The 21,001-nt window shown below is 37.1% G+C and overlaps 1 protein-coding gene across 9 annotated transcripts in view; it reads right to left on the bottom strand.

Moving 5' to 3' along the window:
- The window catches only part of ROBO2 (roundabout guidance receptor 2), an 867,116-nt gene that overhangs the window by 72,767 nt on the left and 773,348 nt on the right, over nucleotides 1-21,001 (bottom strand). For all 9 annotated transcript variants that reach the window (XM_015636755.3, XM_033518494.1, XM_015636762.3 and 6 more), the window contains 5 exons: nucleotides 18,253-18,334; nucleotides 17,442-17,607; nucleotides 15,627-15,793; nucleotides 11,732-11,853; nucleotides 4,978-5,209 (listed from right to left, as the gene is read on the bottom strand). In XM_015636755.3, the coding sequence (XP_015492241.1) occupies nucleotides 4,978-5,209; nucleotides 11,732-11,853; nucleotides 15,627-15,793; nucleotides 17,442-17,607; nucleotides 18,253-18,334 (769 nt within the window). The remainder of the gene's footprint in view (nucleotides 1-4,977; nucleotides 5,210-11,731; nucleotides 11,854-15,626; nucleotides 15,794-17,441; nucleotides 17,608-18,252; nucleotides 18,335-21,001) is intronic.

Genomic DNA, 21,001 nt, shown 5'->3' with positions numbered 1-21,001 from the left:
GCATGTTGTCTAGAAGCGTGGAAAAATGAAAGAAAATCATAGTTATTAGTGACCAGAGCTCTGCTGGCAAAGCCCCTCTTGCAGCTACACCAGCAGCAGGGTGCTTCTGCTGGCTCAGGACACGCTGCCTGGGAAGTGGTGCAGGAGCTCTGCTATGGAAAAGTCTCCTCTGTGAGCATCTGCTACATCCATACTGGGCTCTCTCAGCATGGCTGTGGCTGCCATGGCAAAGGAATGTCAATATGGCCCTGCTCAGCCACCTGAAACTTCTTGCAGCACCCCCCTCATCCTTCCCTTGCTGCCAGGCAAGTGTTGAAACTCCACCACGGTGGTGAGCTAGGCCACCGAGGTCGACTGTATTATATTAAGGTATAGTCCCTGGGGGGAAAAGCTGATGGATAGCAGCTGCTTGGAACTGGTCCTAGAATTTATTTATTCCATCTCTCCCAGTCCATCTACCCAGTCTTCAACAAAACTAATAGAAAGAGGCCAGAAAAGTGTGAACTAATACAGCAAGCATAGAGTGATATCTCTCCAGGACAATTTTCCCGTTCACAGGAGCCTGTTCTATTGCTTGGAAACCTTCTGTTCTAGAGAGGTGTCTTTGTGTTTAATAAATACTTATGGAATTTGTCTTCCACATATTTTTTATTGCTTTTAATCTGATCTTAAAACATTTCATATGAAATATGAAAGCTGATTTTGAAAACTTATAATAGACATCATATCAGAACCTAAAATATTTATCACTCTCCTGCCCCAAATTCAAGCCTCGATGACAATGTGCTTTGGGGCATTTCAATCATGTGTCAAAGCTCCCTGACTCCAGACCCCTGGTCAGAGTGACTTCTTCACTGCTAAACTTTATGGCAATATAACTCTAATCTTATCCTTAACAGATACCCCTGAGCCCATGCCTATCCTTGGACCATGCTTCCCAGAAAAGCCAAGAGCCCCTGGCATATTTTTATTGAGGTCTGGCAGGTTTAACACAAATAAACACAGCTACAGATATCAGGAGTGTTCGAGTCTCCTGAGTCAATTCAGATATTCCTATTGTTCTCCACAGCCTCTTTGAGGCTGGCTCTGCTCCCACGTCAGAAGCTCCTCAGCACTTGACCTGGCACAGGCTCATGGAGAAGAGCTCAAATCTTTACCCTGATAACCCTGAAAAATTAGAGTGCTCTGCTGCAAGGATCACACAACTTCAAACTCGGGTATCAGAGGTGAGGACAAGGAACCATACAAGACTACAGCAGGAAAAAAAAAATTAGATGAAAAATGAAACATATTACAGTCCTGGGAGGCTTCACATTTCAACAACTGCATTTTCAGATGCAGGTTCAGCTGCAGAGCTAATAGTCCTTAGTAGAGTCCTTGTGACCTTGCCTGATGCAGAGAAACAGTGAACTGGAGGGGAGAAATGGAGCTGTATTGTGGGAAATTTGACTCTTAGCCAGCTTGAATGAAGCATGGAAAAATGGCCTTGGGCTACTCCCTGCAATCATGCAAAGCTTAAAATTGCTGAAATAAATAGTTGTATTGTATATTTTATGGCAAGTGAAATAAATTTGCCACACAGTTAAAAAAATTAGCATTTTAAAAGTCTTCAAGTTATTCAGTAACAACAGAATTGTGAATAAAAGTATGTGTGTGATATTAATTAGAATATTTTATGTGAAAATAATAATCATAAAAATGGCAAAGCTTAACACTGCATAACTCATTTTTGGTTTTAAGTACAATGGAACAACTTGCTCAAATATATTTACTTTCATTACTGGAACAAAAAGGGCATTCAGAAATACGTCTTATATGCACATACCTGGGGGGAGAAGGAAGTGTGAATGCAAAAGAAATGTAAAATAAATACCATACTCTAATTTTTTTTTAAAAAACCATACTGTATTCATTTGTCTTTTCATTTAAACTGCATGAACATTCTAGTTAATCTTCTACCAGTGTGTGTTGGTGTTTTTGAGGTTTTTTGAGGACATAGGATGAATTTGAAGCAAAATTAAAATTGCAGCTAATGAATGCAGCTGTGGAAATATCATTTTAGGCACTGCTCTAAGGTGAGGAGAAACTGACAAAAGCAGCTGATAAAAGCTAAGGAGACCTCCCTTCCTGTCATATTTTTGTGGTGACAAACAAGATTCAGGACAAGTACTACTCTACAATGTTATTCCAAAGGAGATTTAACAGTGGATGCAACTAAAAGAAAAAAAATAGAATTAAAAAAATCATCTGTCTCAAGAGAAAGTATGAAAGAAATAGTGAAAATTATAAAATAAAATCTTTGATTTAGCTCCCACTGTAGGCGTGTACACATGTTTCTATGTACCAGTTCAGCTTCCTCTCTCTGATAATATCACTCTGTTAGCTGGCACTGTGATATAAATTAAGCCACTTGTCTGACACCACTGCAGTTATTAAATAGATCACATTGAAAAATAACATTTTTAAAACCCTTTTCTCATTTCCCTTGCTGCTGGCTTGTGGAGAACACCTTGCCTGCTTCTTGACAGGTCAATTATTCCAGTGCTCAGCTTCTTCTTACAGATATGAAAGAACCCAAATCGCTGCTCATCTTTTCCAGACGCAGCCAAACAGAATTCCATTTGTTACTTTCACAAGGCCAAAGAGGCAGGAGATGGATGGATACTGAACTGTGACAAATGTCTGATCTAGAGGAAAAGTCTAACTGCAGCAAAATTGATTTTTAAAGGTAGGCCTCAGAAGTAACATTGCATGTAAAATCCAATCCAAGCAGAAAGTTGCCATTACCTTTTGGTTGTTCTTTGCCTTTACCAGGGATATTTGCTTTGATTTTGCAAAAAAAACTTCCAACACTCGTATCACTTTTGCAAATTATTTTCTAAAATTAGTATTGCTGACATTTTTTAAAAGTCAAGTCTAAAAAAAGCTCATTTTCGAAATGGAATCACAGTCAACACAGACTTAAATAGACTGTCATCTCCCTTCAGTGGAAGAGGAGCAAACCACCGTCATTAGACACTTAGTTGATACTATTTTTGAAATACATGAACACCAATATAAGTACAAAGATAATATGAGGAATTAAAGGAAATATCTGTAGAACTGCATCTACTGAATGTCTTCATTTTCTCATGGAAGTACCTAATTTTATCACCCAAGGAAGAGGAAGAATTTTTTTACAGGAGCTGACATTTTTCTGGTGATAATATTACAATATTTTTTTTGAGAGGAGATACTTGTAAACAGACTCTTTTAAGGTTATATTAATCTACAAAGCAGATCCTAGGCTGTGACTTATACATATCTGCAGGCAGGAATATTTTTTTAAATCTTCACTATGTGGAAAGCTATTCCACATGAACAAAGTGTCCTTTAAGGTAGGAAATTACCTGACAGGCTCTGCTGGGAGCTAAGGCTTATAAAGAGAATGTCATTCCTCAAGTATTTAATAGAAATAGACAGGAGGTATAAGACCTTCTTTTTTTTTCTGTAGTTCTTATTTTACCTTTAGGAAGAGGCAGTTAGATTAACTAAATAAACACAAAAAACAACTGAAATTTGACTAGAGGAAAATATGCTAGTGAGAGGACAAAATCCCACATTTTAATCCCAGAGAAGGAAATTCACCTGTGGAAATCTTTTTAAAATTTTCTTTTTTATTAAAAAAAAACAAACAACAACTTTGTTCAGAGTGATGCAAACATATTCTTCACCAGCTCATTTAGGTTTTATAGTTTGAACAAAGATCTGGAGACCATAAAATCCCAAATTCCAAATTACACTTGAAAACTGCCTTCCTGCACACTCTTTACATGTTGCAGGACACTGAATTTCCTCCTCCATGAAGTGCAAAGTGTAACCGAGTTATCTTCAGTTTTACTTACATGTTGGGTAATAATCATAACAAATCAAAGAGGAAAGTGAGTAATAAGCAAGTCTGTTCTAGAATTAAAGAGTACTTGGCAATCAGCACTAAATTAAACCTCAGGAGACTACTGTAAATGATTAAGATGCACTTTCAGTAGGAAAGAAAGAGTGCACTCAAAACCCATTGAAACCATATGAACATTTTAAAACTTCACCAATATTTCTTTTTCTTGCTTAAAAAATATAAAATTTAAAAAAATCAGTGACACAGAGAGAAGATGAACCTTTACTGTTAGGACCATCCTACTTTTACAGGAGAGATTCTCCATGCAAAGACTGCATTAGATAGGTTAAAAAAAGGTGGTTTTCTAAAAGCAAATGATTAAAATTACTGACATCTCACCCCAGTGTCTTTACTTTTCAACAAAAAAACCCAGCAGCCCTGGAGTGCACATGCTTTAGCACAGCTATATATGAGGCTATATGCTATGGATATAAAAGCTCGAGCATTTCAGAAGTATAAACTGTTCACTCTGAATCCTGACTGTTTCAGTGAGGCTTGAAAGGTGCTCAGGGGAATCCTCTGCAGCACGGAACAGGGCAGTTTTATGAACACTGTGCTAACAGAAACTGTGAAGTGGTGTGCCCTTGAGACTGGAGTTTCTCCAGACTAGTTAAATATATGTCCTTCACTACTCCTCGTTTCCCAGCCAACTGCTCATCTACATTATTACCCATTCAGAAAGATGTGCTTAGTATCAAATACTCATTTGTGAGAGCTTGCATTTATTTTATTTTCAAAGTGCAGACCAAAGTCTTTTATTGCAGCAGCAGTGGTTACAAAAGAAGGGCTGCAGTGCACACTTTGTGGAAGACCAAAAGCCACCTGTACCTTAGAAGGATGTATCAGCTAGAAGAATATAAGACCACTACAGTGCTTTCTCAGGGGAGATTTACAGCACAAGGCTGAATATTATATCAAATTTTAATGTCACCTTGGTGTGTAACAAACAGAAATCACGTGGAAGAAAGGGATGAACACATGCACACACAGAATAACCTCCAGTGTCAGCTATGAAAGCTCTTTCCTTTCCTTCCCCTTTTACCAACCTTCCTCTGTGGTACGAGCAGACTTGGATTCACTGTCCATCCCTTGGAATTCATTGAAGTAAGGGCGGACCTTAATCTCATAAGTGACCCCCTTTTTCAGGCTGACGAGGACGGCGCTGCGCTCGGTGGGGACTTTGACCTCCAGGTTCTGCCACACGGCCGGAGCAGGCAGGCCGGAGGTTTGGCGATACAGGACCCGGTAGCCCTGGATAAACTGGGACTGCCGGTCCACCTAGAAATGACAATAAATAATACATCAGTAAACATATTAAAATAAACCAAAAAAGCAACAAAAAATACCCCAATAGGTAAAAAGAAAACAAAACAGTTGCCTAGAATAATTTTGCTCTCATCAAAAAAAGAAAATTCACAGTTATGATGCTGAATTTAATAATCTAACTACCTTCTTGTAAGTCACTGTTGATTAATTGTCTAGAAAGAGCATTTGTCTCACATTACTGGTTGCAGAATATTTCTTTCTGTTTTGCTTCCTCCAGCTCTATGTATCATGACAAATACCACCTTAAATCATAAAACAAGGCCCCCACCCCTGCAATAAATCATGAAAAGAAAACTTTGGCATAAGGCTTGCTGCATGTAAACTTACTAAGCACATCTTGGCTACTGATGTGCCGAAACAGGAGAAGAAAAGAAAAACAAATTCTTTTCAGAAAAGGGCAAGTCTTTGAAGATAGCCTGCATGCTTACAATTAGTCCATTACTTGGCTCACAGCTCATGAAATGCACAGCAAATTAAAATAAACATAAGACAGATGCAGAAAAAACAATTTCCAAAAACATATGCTGTTTCTTCTGTTCACAGCCTGAGCAGCCCCTTTGCATCCTGGGGCTGTGATGCTCTCAGGCCATCAGATGGAGATGGAATGTTGGTTTTGGTTTATATTTTATTTGTTGCTAGGCAAGCAGAATTCAAGATTGCACCATGGAAGTTTAACAATTTTATCCTATAAATAGGATTTTTATTTGAAGAAAACCTTTATATGTATTTTATCTAGGAGAGGTTGCATGCATCTATTTATCTTCAAAAAAAAATACCTGAAAAACAAGTCATTATGATTCTTGCACAAATTTTTCTTGGAAAAAAAAAAAACAACCCAAAAAACCAAAACTGATCTAATTGCTAAAAGTAAACAAAACCCAGCTGCTTCTGTAGCTGCTAAATCAGGAGCAAGGAAAGTGTAGCACAAATAACAAGACTATACAGCTGGCTGTTTGGTAATTCTGTGTTATAACTAAGACTCAACAAGTAGGATATTTCTTATGTTCTTGTCAATTTGCCTGCTCAAAGATATTCCAGAATTAGAGAAACATTTGTTTGACTTCTCTTAAGAATAAATGAATTAAAGTCTGCAAACACAAACCACGGTCCATTATGCTCCTCCTATAATCTTGTTACTCTTATTGAGGCATTCAGAGGGGACACAGATTCTTAGACATTAAAAAGCAAGGCAAGCAAGAAGAAAGCTTTATTTATGAAAGCAAGGCAGAAATGTCTTTCATCAAAACTGTCACTGTTAAAAACCTTGCAACATATGTTACAACAACATTAAGCCTGCATTTTATAAACTTCTCTGCATTCACTTTAACTGAATTTATGCACTGAAAGAGGGATATAACTCACAATAATAGCTTGTTAATACCGAAAGAATCAAGCTGTGTTTTTAAGAAGAACATTAAGCAGCTGTTTCCAGATGAAGGGAGTCTGTAAATCAGAGTAAACTGTTTTTATCCATGTTTGACTTTGATTAACTAAATGTTTTATGGATATAAAGACTTTATGAACCTCACGTTTACTACAAAATTCAGCAAAAATAATGCTTTCATCCACTTTGTAACACAGATTGTAAACCTAAATTACAATACAAGCTTATGATATTTAATAATCAAACACTGATTTTGATTCTTGTTTTACTTCTGAGTTAGAAGCCACACTGAAAGATGGCATAACTTTGTTAGAACTTTCCATTTTGTCTTTGCTCTATTTTTAAGCTCTACTGACTGCTGCCTAGTGGAGAAAACTGAAAATTCAGAATTGACTTGATTGAACAGCAGCATTGTGTTGTTACAACACAATTTTGCACTGAATGGTACAAATACAAACCTACCCCCCAAATCACTGTGAAGAGTGGGACCTCAAGATAATATCTAAAAAATCCAAATTTTCAGTCCCTCATATTTTTGTATCTGTTTCCATACAAATTTTCCTCCAAGACTTCTAAGATCTTCACTTGAAAGATTAAACAATAGAAGGAATATGAAAGCAGAATGCAGTAGTACCACAAGGCTGTCACATTTACAGGTGCTATAAACTAGCTTGATTTGGGGCTCACTTGCATTTCACAGGCCTTTCAATTAGTAGCTTGATTACAGCAGGGCAGAATGATCTGCCCAAATATCAGATTATTTACAGGGATTTCATCATTCAGAATCTGGGAGGGTAATAATTTTCTTATTATTTCTTAATAAGAAAATATTAAGAGCATTTTTAATGTTTTCTATAATCATTCAGTCACATTCAATATCAAGGAGAGGATATGAAGCTGTCCCTCATACCCAATTAAAGCTAGTTTGAATGAACAGGGCTTTCTGTAAGGTCAAAATGTGGGGAAACTACTCAAAGGGAACTTACTGAGAAAGGTGGATTTTTTTGCTTTGCTCAGAGTTTTCAAACTAATAAAAAGATTACCCTTGGCTAATTACATGGATTAAAAGAAAATATTTGTGAGGGGTAGGACAGGTGTATTTCATATATACAAACATGCACATGTGCATACATATGTGTATGTCTATCTACAGTTGCCCACATGGTCAAATATAATACAAAGTGACTGTGACTTCACAATTTTCTCCATTTCTGGGGTAATGATGTGTCAAGCCACGAGCAGACTACTAAAAATATCCTTATATACTTAGCATTAAAAGCATTAATTCAGCTATGCAGCTCCAAGTTTGGCACCCATTCACACATAGGCAGAGCTGCAGAAACATGCACTCTGGCTTGATGAAAGGATAAAGAATGTAAATGGTTGCTGCTTCCTTACACAAATTACACGGCATTATTTCAGCAATTGCAGGAATTCTTCGTGTTGAATACTGGGATAAGAGAATATTTCTAGTCCGTGATATCAACTCAAAAGATCTGCAACAGATGCAAAAAAACCCCACGCACTTGCTCTCTCAAAGGACATGGCAGAACATGCAGATGCTTCTCTAAAAGGCAGGAGAGAGCAGTTCCTGGGTAGGTGGTGCTCAGCACTGACCTAATGCGATCTACAAGCAGATTTGGTCCTGTGTGCTCCTTCTCACCCCCTTTCACAATGAGCCCATGGTGCAGGAGGCACCTAGAAAGCCATTTCTGCAGAAGAGGAAGCTCATTTTCCCTGCACATGCCACAGCTGAATACAAGATGGGTTCAATGGCTATTAGGTTGTTAAAACGATGGCAAGAAGCTCATAATGCAGCTTATGCTGCAGATAAAAGCTCCTTTCAGGCAAACCTGCTAATCTTCACCCTAAATACATTTTGCAATATGCTCTGTAGCATGCAAATTTCTATCCAAAAATATCCTAAGAAATCCTCTGCTCTCACTGCAATTCTCCAGCTGGGCAGAGTAGCTTGCATGCTGTGCTGAGCTCCCTAGCATGGACTCACAGGAGTCTCTGGAAATTCAAACTACACTAGCATTTATGTATCCTACAGGAACAAGGCAAATGGGGATGATAATCTGGAAGATGGTCTAAAGGACTCGACTCCTGAAGCTTCCAGTGAAGTACATTCATTTAAAATCTACATCAAATTAAAAACCAGAGGTAAATAAATTATCCTTCTGCCTGGTAGCTTCCTAGAAGGCAGTCAGGATTTCCTTCCAAGCAGCAATAATTTTGGCATGTTGAAGAATTGATTTTTTTATTTCTGCTTGTGCCACAGGGCTTCTTTATAGTGCCGGGGAACATTTCATATTTGGTCACTAATGAAACTTTCAGTTTAATGCCCACTGAGGCTAGAAGTGCTGACCCAGAGTTGAGGTCAGCTAAAAAAGCTCTTGGAGAACAGAATATGCTCTTGCAATATGAAATGTTTTAATGAAAGTAAAAATAAATCATGTCCAGGGATTAAAATTAGCCATTTGATAACAGTGGGCATATCTGTCTCCACAAGTCTCATCAGCAATAGCTATCTCTGCACCTCACCTCTCTATGTGTAAAGTTAGGATAATGACACATTTTTATCATTGTGATGTTAAATTCAGTATTATTTGAGAAGCACACAAATGTTACAGTTGAGAGCATGACAGATAAGCAAGCATGTGAGACAAAATAATAATTTTTTATTCAATGCAAGGTTTCAATGGTATGAATTTAATAAGACCTGGCACCACACAGAGAATAAAGAAGATAAAAAGAAATGTTTAATAGCTCCATGAAGAAGAGATCCTCTATGTGACCAGATAATTACAGCTATATTTTAATATCTATACACAAGAGGAATAAATTTAAGTGGCAATGAAAACCTAACTTTTGACATTCCTCTTCTTATTTTTTAACACTGACATTGTAAACCTGACCTTCTTTTTAAAGTATGTGTGTATATGTATGTGCATATTTTTAAATTGCAACACAGCCACAGGGAAAGATTTCCAAAAATTTAAACTCAAATTAGAAAAAAATAAAGAGAAAGCAAAACCAAAACAATCTCATAAAGGGTAGAAGAAAGTGGTGTTAATTTGCTGTGAGTCAGGATGCCAGAATGTCAGTAACCAAGGACATTCCTTGGCATTCACCCTTTGAACTGCATAAAGCCAACACAAAGGGACTTATGACTCTCATGGCACTTCTGTCCTTTTGTATGATAGCTACACTATCTATCCATTTTATGTTAATAGTGTGGACTTTATTCTCTGGATAGAGTGGGTTTTTTTCCTAGAGACTATGGTTAATTAATTGGTTTTGTTCTGGTTGCTGGATAGTTTCCAATTAGCTGCTTCAGAGATCCTTCTTTGTGTCTTTCTTCCCCTGGGCAATTCCAAAATGCCTCTACAGAGGTCTCTGTGCTTGTCAGGTGGCACAGGGTCACTGCTTAGAGGGATCTTCCCAGTGAGCTGGTATCCATAGCATTTTCAACAATTTGTCTTTACTGTACCATTTCTTCATTCATTGTTCAGTAGGGGCACCACGAAATTCTTTTAGATGAATATATATAGCACACACACATGCATGCACAAATGCATATACATACACACACACACACATATAAAATTAATATATATATAATATTATATAGTATAATATAAATACTTAAAATATAATTACATTGGTTAAATGGTATAAAACTGAATTCTGTTTATATTGGAGCTTCCTTTTGTAGTACATGCTAAAGCAAGGCCCAGCCTATGAATCTGTGTTTCTGATAGATGTCACACCCAAAAGAGGACTTGAAGGAGTACCACATGGATGTGATCCAGGTTTACAATTACTCTCTGTTAACATCCCAAGTTTCTACTATTGATCCATCTGCTTGGGCAAAAGGGTTTGCCACAAAGGTTAGTCAGCTTGTTCTGGAGGAATTGTAGCTGAAACATTCAGCATTTTAAGAAAGCCAAGCTGCATGTTGACATCATTGATGGCAAAATGCAGTGACATATGCTCTAAATAATCTTCCATGAAAGACAAATTTGTGGGTTTCTCTATTTATTCTAATCTGTACCCTGACCACTGAAATCTGTCAGAACAAGGATGGTGCATAAGCCTCCGTAATAATGGCTGAGTTGTGCAGAAACAACAGTAATCCTTATAATACACAATCTATCATCACACTTCTTATCTCCTCTTGTGTAATCCCCTGCACACATTAAGCTCTTTGCAATATGACATGTAGAAGAAAAACCCTGAGTATTGTGAATGCCCCCTTAGTAGAATTTATCCTATAGAATACAACTGTTTTGATGTTGTGCATGGCAGTTTTTCTCTCTCTTCCACTCGTGATTCTTCTTCCTCTGGGCAGATGCCCCAAGAGCAAAGCACTCTTTTTTGGTGTGCAGAGCCCTGGGAATTCTCTCCTACTCTTACAAATCCTTTCCATAAAGCCTCAGGAAGGGAAACAGAGCAATTTGAAAACCAAACACTATATCAGAAATTCTACCCAGTAGTTTGACCCCTCAAATAGAAATGTTAAGCACTGCCCAAAAGACTCTGGTGTTCTCTAATGAAAGGATATCCACTCATTTGTGGGTAAGGCTTGTGCTGCAAAACCAGATGATACACAGTGTGTCAGGCACTAGCACCACATGCTTCTGACTTCACTGCAAGTGCTCTGTGGGAGAGATATTTTTGATTTTTGGGTCACTAAATAATAGGGTATTGTCAGAGGTCACTAAGACTTGAAGCAGAAAGTACTTTTTCATACAGCAATTTCTTGTTGATATTTCACTTTGATTATTTTTTGACATGCAGCATAATGAATCCACAGATCAATTATCCTTTGAGCATACACATTTTTATAACTTTTTCCTAGTCAGACAGCTAACTTGCTTCAAGCAGAAGAATGAAGATATTCAACCTGCCTGACCTGAAAAGAAAATGACCATATACATACACACACACACTGCTGTATGTTAGATTGTCAGAGCACTCACATTTCTTTGGAATCTTTTCTGGAGGGTAAAACTCTGAAGGGATAAATAGGTAAAATAGGCAGACTGAAAGTACTGTTAGGGTAACAACAGCAGAAGCTTTACCGTCCAGGTGACTTGCACTGTGGTGGGTGTCAGCACAACAGGATTATGCAGCCGTACAATGACATCTCCCAGCTCTTTCTGGACTTGCCTGTGATCCACACCTTGTGCTGGGGGGCTGATATCTGCCAGGAACATACATGAAAGCATCACATTAATGAGTAGAGCTATATATGGCATCAATAAAATTTGCTGAGTAGCCTAATGACCTGACTTGAACATCTTTTATAGCACTGTTTAAAAAAAGAATACAACACTAAGGTTGAAACACAAATATCAAATAATGCAAACAAACCATCCACCTCTAGCCACTTAGGAAATCATGAAATATTAATATGTTTAAAGGAGTATTCTGACAAGATAGCAAAGTTTTCTCAGCTCTGGTAAAGAATGAGAGAGATGCAATGCTCACTAGTTCCAAAGTATTCAGATAATAATAATGCTGCACAGATGTCTGGAACCAAATTGGTTAGCATAATTGAAGAAAATGAACAGTGTTTTTTTTATTTTGCTAGAGCACACATGACATTAAGTCATTATATATTTCCAAACTTCCACTAGGCTTCCTCTGCCCACATGCCATGCACACAAGAAACCAAATACTAAAAATAGCATTTTCCCCTGCAAAGCACATTTTCCCTTAACAGACATAGCTAATGAAATCTAGTGCAAACATGAAAATAAAAAGATTTAATTTAGGAAGCCAAACTAATTCTCATCTAGTAAAAGGCCAACAAAAACAATCTACCACAAAAATTTTCTTTTCAAGATTATGTGCCCTTCAAAGTGTGTGGGGGAATTGTTTCTTCTAGTCAAAATCTGATTATAGAGATATTCAAAACAGGACTGATAAATTATGGTCATGCCTGTCTAGGCATCTCTGAATTCTGCTTGATTTTCCCTTAGGATTCAATAGTCAAAGACAGTTCTTCATTTTTTGGATCAACATCATGTCCTTGTGAAAAAGATATATACATAAGAGTTTCTTCCCTTTCTGATGGACTTAGATATGGGAATAGGAATCATATGATTTCATTTTATCTTCTAAATGCTATTTAAAAGAAATAATAGTTTTCTTAAGAATGAAACCTTTAAATATAATATTAATCATATATCTCCAGATATTGGAAGTTTTTAATGTTCAATAATTCGCATTCATAATTCTATATTGTTATGGTTGAGTCACCAATAAACATTATTGCCACAGGCCTCTATTGATATCCAAACTGAAATGCTTCCATGGATTTCCAAAGGGAATATAATCTAAATATGAGTGTCAGTGAAGGTGGTCATCTTGCAAATTACATTTATTTGAAGTAGTCAAGAAACAGAGATATTGTAAAATAAAACTGCGACTCAGACTGGTCTAGAGGATGATCATTTATGCATTTATCCACAAAAAGCTATGATTCTTGGTACAAAAAATAAACCTGGAGTTATCCATAGCTACATTTTAGGTTAACTTATGCTGTTATCCAGCCAACAAAGTACCTGTGTATTCCCTCTGAGGAAAAGACATTTCCACAAAGCAGTTTGTATGACCAGCATTCCATCATTTTAATGGCACATATGTCCAGAAGGAACAGCATAACATGGACTAATAACAGTAAAAAGTGAATGCCAAGATGTACACGTGGAATTCACTTTTCTGGTATGTACACTTGAAAACATGTGTGATGCTCCCAGTGTAATGTCACTTTCACATGTCTAGGAGGCTCCTGGTGGAAAAGCAGCTGATCTATCTCTAAGGGTATGATTAAGTATTGAAATAATAGATTCATGATTCAAGCAAAACTGCTGCCAGAAGCTACATCCTGATCACAATTAAACTGGTTAGGTATTTTCTCTTACACCTCTTTTATCAGCTTTCAGTGAATATACTATTATTTATTATTATTTAGATTTCAGGGGTAGGAATATATATAGTTTTTTGGAAGAGTTTTTTTTAGTATATGGTTTCATCTACTAATAATCCAGAAAGAAATCAACTCCTCCATCAGAGTAGTTACTGATTTCTCTGTCCTAATTTCACATAAGTCATATAAGGTAAACCTTTTGAAAGTACCTGATTACCTACTTGCAGTTCACTGGTGAAAATTTACATGAAATTTTATTACTTGTATTTTCTATACTGAATACTAGGACATTAAATGTTCAGCTATTAAAGCTACCACAGACACCTGTTGCAAATTATTATTATATAGCACTGCTATAGCTGCTTTTTTATTTCTCCATGGCCACTGTGAATAGGCTTTCCATTGTGTGTCAGCTTCTTCTGTGAGCCTGAATTGAATTCAGGCATAATTAGAAATCACATCAAAACATTATGTTAATTTTCAATTGATTTTATGATTTAATTCTATTAAACTGCAGGCTTGCAAAGAAGCTATAAATCCTGTACATGTCTCAGTGTGCTTGACTGCTAAACAGCTTCTGGAAATGGAAGCTGAAACACATGCTGTAGCTAATTAAAGGACATGTTTTTACTGAAATCAAATTGCTTGTCAGTATGTCAGATAAAAAGTCTATACTTGACACTCAAATGCCAAACAAAGTTGTTGTTTTTTTTTTAGCTAGGTGATAAGTTATGCAGACTAAAAGGCTGTTTCAAGGAAATCATGAGTCACCCTATAATAATGGGAAAATAAGAAAGAAGGAAACTTGTGATACTCCATGGATAGTCAGGCCTTGAAATCCCTGCACAACTCACTCCTCCAGGTTTTGAGAAGGCAGCTCTGTTTTTCCTCTTCCAGCCATAATTACTATTTTGAGGGTATAAGTATTCAGACAGATTTATTCAGGACTAGGCTGGGATGAGGGAAGCTAGATGGTTGTGTGATAAAGAAATACCACCCTACTCTTGTCTATCTCTTTCCATCCAGCGAAGGACTCAAACAACTTAAAACACACATGCTGGAGACTGATTTGGGATGTGCTCCCCATGGGCACCTTCAGACCATAGATAGAAGTCTCTGAATAACAATAAACAGAGACAGAGGATTTAATTATAAATTAACTGTGACAGGAGCTATTACTTTGGATTTGAAAAATCATGATTCCAAAGAATTATGAATTTCTGTATTACATGTTTAACATAGAGCTACACTCTTGAATAAAGTAGTCAAGCAATGTCTGGTCAAAACCAAAAAAAAAAAACCAAAATCCTGATGTGAAGAGAAATTTGTAGCAGTTATATTCAGTTAGAACTCGATGTGAAAAGACTTCAGTAGCTGATTCAGTAGCGAAGTAGGATCACAGCTAGCAATCCTATCACCACCCTACAAATGAGGGATATCACTTCAGCCTTCTCTCTTGGTTTATGCAATGGATTAATACAAAGAAATCAGAAATTAAGTTATATAAATAGAATACCCATACCTTTCTCAGAAAAACTTCTATATATTCTTAGCATGCAGATGCCTTAATTTTCTGCCTAAATGTTGGCTCAGATTAATCAACACGTGCTGTGCATTTCTTTTGATTAAAACTAATTCTAAACACAGTGTCTTGCCTGTTATAAACACTTGTTATCACAGTAAATCCCTGCTAATGGAGAGGAAGAAGACATAGAGAGGAAAGATACTGAGGAGAGGAGGGTGTTCAGAGTGCTTGGGTAACTCACATTGCTTTCAATAGAAACTAGGGGCAAATCGAGCCTAAGTGAACTGCAAACCAAAAGGTCTACACTGTACAAAGGATTAAGGACTTAACCTTTCTCTCCTAAGCTCCAGACTGATGCAGCAAACCTGGACTACTTTCAACCTCATTGGTTAAGCTCAGATCGTGATTCCTTCAGTGAGTGTGCTAAATCCAAGCGGCCGGACTGACCTATCGGTCAGCCCACAGTTCCTTCTCTCTGTTTTAGCTCAAGCCCAGCAGCCTGGAAACTGCCCCTTACCTTGGGTTCGGACAGGGTCTGACATGGGGCTGGGGTCGCTCAGGCCCTGGGAGTTGATGGCTCTGACCATGAACAGGTAGATGGTGTTGGGGCGCAGGCCTCTCACAGTGTACAGGGTGCTCTTCACGTGGTTGGCCACCGTCTGCCAGCTGTTGCTCACAGACTGACTGCAACCAGAACAGAGTGGAAGATTATAAACTGAGACAAGAGAAAAATAAAGATGTGAAAGGACCTATTTCATAACCCTGGATCGACTCTAAGGGCAGCAAAAAGTATTAAAAGCAGGATGAAATTAAAAATATTTGTTTCCGTTAGTTCATCGAGACAGGCTAAAAATCATAATGTAGCTGTCAAAAGTATTTCTCTTTGCAATAAAAGTAAAACTTTTTGCTATTTCTCTAAAATACCTGCAAAAGGAAAGTGGAGAAAGCTGTAAAGTAAATTTGAATGATAAACAGGCTACTCTTGAACAAAAGCCTTAGAAAGGAAAGTTCTCTTGAAAGAATAATTTTCTATACTGCTAAGTAAACTATGTCAATAAACTGTCATTGGAAGAAAAGCATTCTCCTTGAACTAAATTCACACTAAAAGTTTAAAAAATAAATTTGGAAAACATGCTTTGAAATGGAGGAAAGTATATGAATATTTTTTTCTGTCACCACATTTTCAATTCAACATTATTATAATTAGATTGCAATCCACCATATGAAAAGATTTCAAATGTGATTGTTAAAACATCTTTTAATGAAAATGGCTTTTTAAAAAGTTATTGATGGGATGCCATTAAAGCTTAGCTAGGTTGAAACATCAGAAAAGTTTAAAGAGAAAATTTTATTTTACTATGCTTTGTTGTACAGCATTCATAAAAAAAAAAATCTTAAAATATATGAAAAGCAAAAAGTAAATGGAAAGCTACAATGTTTATGCTGTTTGAATCACTTCATTCACACAATGCATACAGAGCAAGTTCCAGAACAAAACCAACAAACTGCAAATACTGTACTATTCTTTACATACGTAACATTTGAGCTAAAATTTGCATGCATATGATTGCGAAAAATTCTTGCATGAATTATAACTTAGAGATGAACTTAGAGTATTTGTAATTTTTTTAATATCTGGATCAAGGAACACATTTAAGAAGGTGCAGAATTTTAAGCTGAAATGTAGAGATACACATCAGAGCAGGGCACATGCTCAAACAAACTTGCTGAATTGGAGCCCAGGAGCTCTTTTGTACCACACAGAACTGCTGCTGTGTGGAGGGGGGCACCTGGATTCTTTGCAGCCTCAGGCTGCAGGATAGAATCCTAAATCATCAATACCAGTCTTTTCAGTTAGAAGTTTTCACCTATCTAAAACATTAAAAATTAGAAATGTTAAGCACTTTGACTCCTTAATTGATACTTCTTTAAAAAGAGCAAGAATTAAATTTTGCACAGAGGTTTCAGGATTACCAATTTATTTCCAAATTATCTGTACTATGATAGCCAAGAACCTGCAGCATTCCCACAGTAGACTCTCACTGATCATCAATGTTAAGGGAAAAGTGACAAATAATTACCTCATTGTTCTGTTATATTCCTGTTGACCTGAAGAAATAGTTAGATGTCCTCCAATTAATCACTTAGAAAAAAGTGATAAATTACAAAGAATCAATGCAAAGAATATGAATCAATGCCTTCTATGGAGATGAGTCATTTAATGAGCTTATAATAATACGTGTAGAATCCAAAAGAACACCACAAAACCCTGCTACCAGGGTTTAAGCAAAATTAGAAAGAAAGGAGCTTAAAAGTGGTATAATTCACATACCTAAAAGCCTCAATGATATATGCACTAGCTGGTAGGCTTCCAGGGGTCCCTGGCTGCCAGGACAGGGTGACACTGTTCTTAGTAACATCAGTGACCTGAGGTTTGGATGGTGGCCCAGGGAGGTCATTTATATCATAATTTTTACTGACTGTTGCTCCACCGGATTCTGTGAAGGGCAAATACAAAACGATTACTTTTTATCCTTTGTTATATAATTTGATCAAAGCAGAAGATTAAAATGAAAAACATGGCAAACATCTGCAAAATCAGCACAACGGATGTTCTTAATCTATAAAGAAGTCAACAACTGCATTACTACCATGTGTTTTTGGATGAAGAGCTTCTTTAAGTATATCATGAAAGAAAAAAAATGCAAAACTCAAAAGGGTGTATATAAATATATTAAAGAAAGAATAACAAAAAGCCCAGCTTGCTGAAATGTACCTAAAATACTAAAAATTCCATTGCTGTGAAAGTTTCTGTATCCAAATTGACTGAAGTACTCACAGAGAGCACCTTGGACTTTTCTTGCCTAGAGTCAATTGCTGGATAAATCTACAGTTTATTAATATTCCTGTTAGAAGAATTAAAGCATACTGCAGTCACTGGACACACACATGAAAATTGTTGCAATGTCAATGGGCATTATAAGACAACAGCAACTAAATTCTAGCTGTGTGAAGGAACACAGCCTTCTCACTCAAAAGTTTTCCCTGTCAAGCCCAGAAGTTGTAGAACAGATGATTTGACTCAGAGTGCTGTCCTATGGGTTACACCTTCCTCATGTGCCCACATCCTTGGCATTGCTTACCTGTCACCTCCAGCACAGCACTCCAGGACGTCTCCCCGCTGGAACTCGTAGCAACGCAAGTGTAAGTCCCTGTATCAGACAGCTGGACATAAAAGGGGCATAAGGGTAGCTTTAATAACCTTTTAGAATCAGCTGAGTTTGCTCTTATTTTCTTTTTCTAAATATTCCTTGCTAAGAAGGACTTAGCCTACATTTTACACCAGACTACAAGGCACCAAACATTTTCAATCAATCATTTAATGGTGGCTTCCCTTTAGAGAACTATAATAAGATTATTTGCTTATAATACTTTACTAATTCTAATTTTCATATTGTTAATGGAACCAGTACTGTAAATGCTCCAGAATGGATGTTTTTGACAGCGATCAAGTTTGCACTGGTTACAACAAATGCAGGTGAAATCAGGTAACAATATAACAATAATTAATCTCTTAGAGGGTAAAATCACAGCATTCATTATCCCAAGAGGACTCAGAGGCCCCATTTCCAGTGCCAGGAAGGATGTTACATCACCTTAGACTCTTATGAAGTAATGAAGTCATTTCTACATACCCCACATACAATTGCTGCTGAAACTTAACAGTGGTTCTCTTTATACAGAGAGTCCTCCAAGCAATTTTCAAAGAGAAGCATTAAATTAGATCCTACACCACGCTTATCTCCCTTCCATTCCATGTGGGATTTTATTTTTTTATTTCAGGCTTGCAAGGCCCTTTGGTAGCAAAAAAAATGCATTTGTATAAAATTGTTGTGATTCCCTTGTCAGTTCAAATATTTTAAATTTATTTGGGGAAACTGCTTTGAATTAGATTGCCAATATTAATCTCATCTCTGTATAAACTGTCAAATGAGCAAATTTGCCAAGGGTTTTCCTATTTCCTACCTAAATTTAAAATAAAGATTTCTGAGTCAGGAAGAAGTGAAGACTACAGGGATGGATGGAAAATGGTAACTTTACAAAGCACAAACCAGAGCTCTCCTTCCACAATGCATAAAGCATGGTAATCTGGAGGTGGAAGCAGAAAAGTGCTGACTCTAGCTAATAAGAATTTTATTCACTATCACATGACCTGATGGAAAGAGAACAGCATCCAAGATGCTTTATTGGACTTTAAGGAATTGTAATGGGTTTTCTGTTAAATGCAGGTTGGCACTGTAGCATATGTCCTTATATGTCACTCTTCAAGATGAATGTCAAGGCAAAAAAGCAAGATGTTCCTTAGATTACTTGTAGATATGTACTTTAATTGATTTTTAGCTTTTCATGTATGAATTGTGCTGCTATTTTCCTTCAGATACACTGAGACTGCAGTGTACCATTCTTAGGGGAGGAAGCAACTCATTAATGCCAACTCAATTTTCTGAATGAGCATAACTTGCATTTCAGGAGATGGTTATTTGTGTGAAAAACAAGCAATAATGAAAACCCCTCTGACAATGGCTCAAAGACTCAAAATATATCAGTGCTGCTACTGAGAGACTCTTGAAAGAAGAGATTTTCCAGAGGAGAGAGCCTTATAGCATTCTGAAGCAGTGTTTTATTTTGCTTCCTTTGAGATTTTATTAAATATATAATTCTTCATTATGTGATAATGGGGAATATTTCTCAAGGCTATGGTTCTCAACTTCATTTGTGAACTACTGTGACAGATGGTGCACAGCATACTCAATGAGGTACGTGGTGTACACAACAGAGTAACTTGCAGAAGGCAAATAACACACAAAGCAAGCTGGAACTACACTGCTTCTTGCAAGCTATGGCAAATTAACTAACTTTCAGGTCGTGGATGGATTAGATACAGATTTAGTGTGTTTATAGTTCAATTATTTATACTTTTTTTGGTTTTGGTGCTATGGAAAAGAAATACCAAAAAACAGGGGAGGTGAATAGAAAAATCTTTACTATTCAATAAAATAAGGTTTTGCTTCTTAGTTAATGCGGGTGTCTAATCCTGGTGTGGCACATTTATATAGCAGAAGGGAGTTTTCCATCAGTGTTGGCCTGTCTGAAGGAGTACTGAATGAGTGACATATGTGGGATTTTAGTTGTCTTCCTCAGGGCAACCAAGAGATTGGCTTAACAGAAAAATCTCTATGTTTATGTTACAACTGTGGCCCATGTGACTGTTGAAGGCTCATGAATCATTTGAATGTGCTGTACCAGAAATAGCAGAAAAGGATCAGAGAATGTTTTGTGTTGGAAGGGACCTTAAGGATCCTCTCATTCCAACCCCCCTGCCATGGTTGCTCAGAGTTCCTAAACTTTCTCCACCCAAACCAGGTTTCTCAAAGTCCCATCCAAATTGGCCTTGAACCGGGATGGGGAATCCACAAATTCTCTGGGAAACCTGTTCCAGTGCCTCACCACCTTCACAGGGAAGTTTTCTTCCTGATATCAAATCTAAATCTACTCTCGGTCAGAAGGCTGAGGACATGTGAGTGGCAGGTATTAATTTATTTTGAACTTGGGGATGTAAACATACTTGGACATTTTTCTGGCCCTTTTTTTTTCTTTAGAAGTCATGCTAGTCCTTGTTTAGGCAGACCTGAGAGAAAAGTCAAACATTCCTCATTTTAATTTCCCGTGTTTAATTCATAAAATTTGCAAGATACAGGAGAAAAACTGTGTTTATGGTTCTGTATAGTTTTTTTCCTTAAATCTGAGTCAAACAAACAGTGCACATTACTGCTATAGAGGCGTTCCTAAAAAATACCTTTCTGAGCCTTTAAATTGGTTACTAGTGAATGA

This window comes from Parus major, chromosome 1 (genome assembly GCF_001522545.3).
Source record: "Parus major isolate Abel chromosome 1, Parus_major1.1, whole genome shotgun sequence".
NCBI classification, from domain to species: Eukaryota; Metazoa; Chordata; class Aves; order Passeriformes; family Paridae; genus Parus; species Parus major.
Note: the sequence above shows the minus strand (reverse complement) of the source record. Positions and strands in the feature narration are given on the sequence as shown.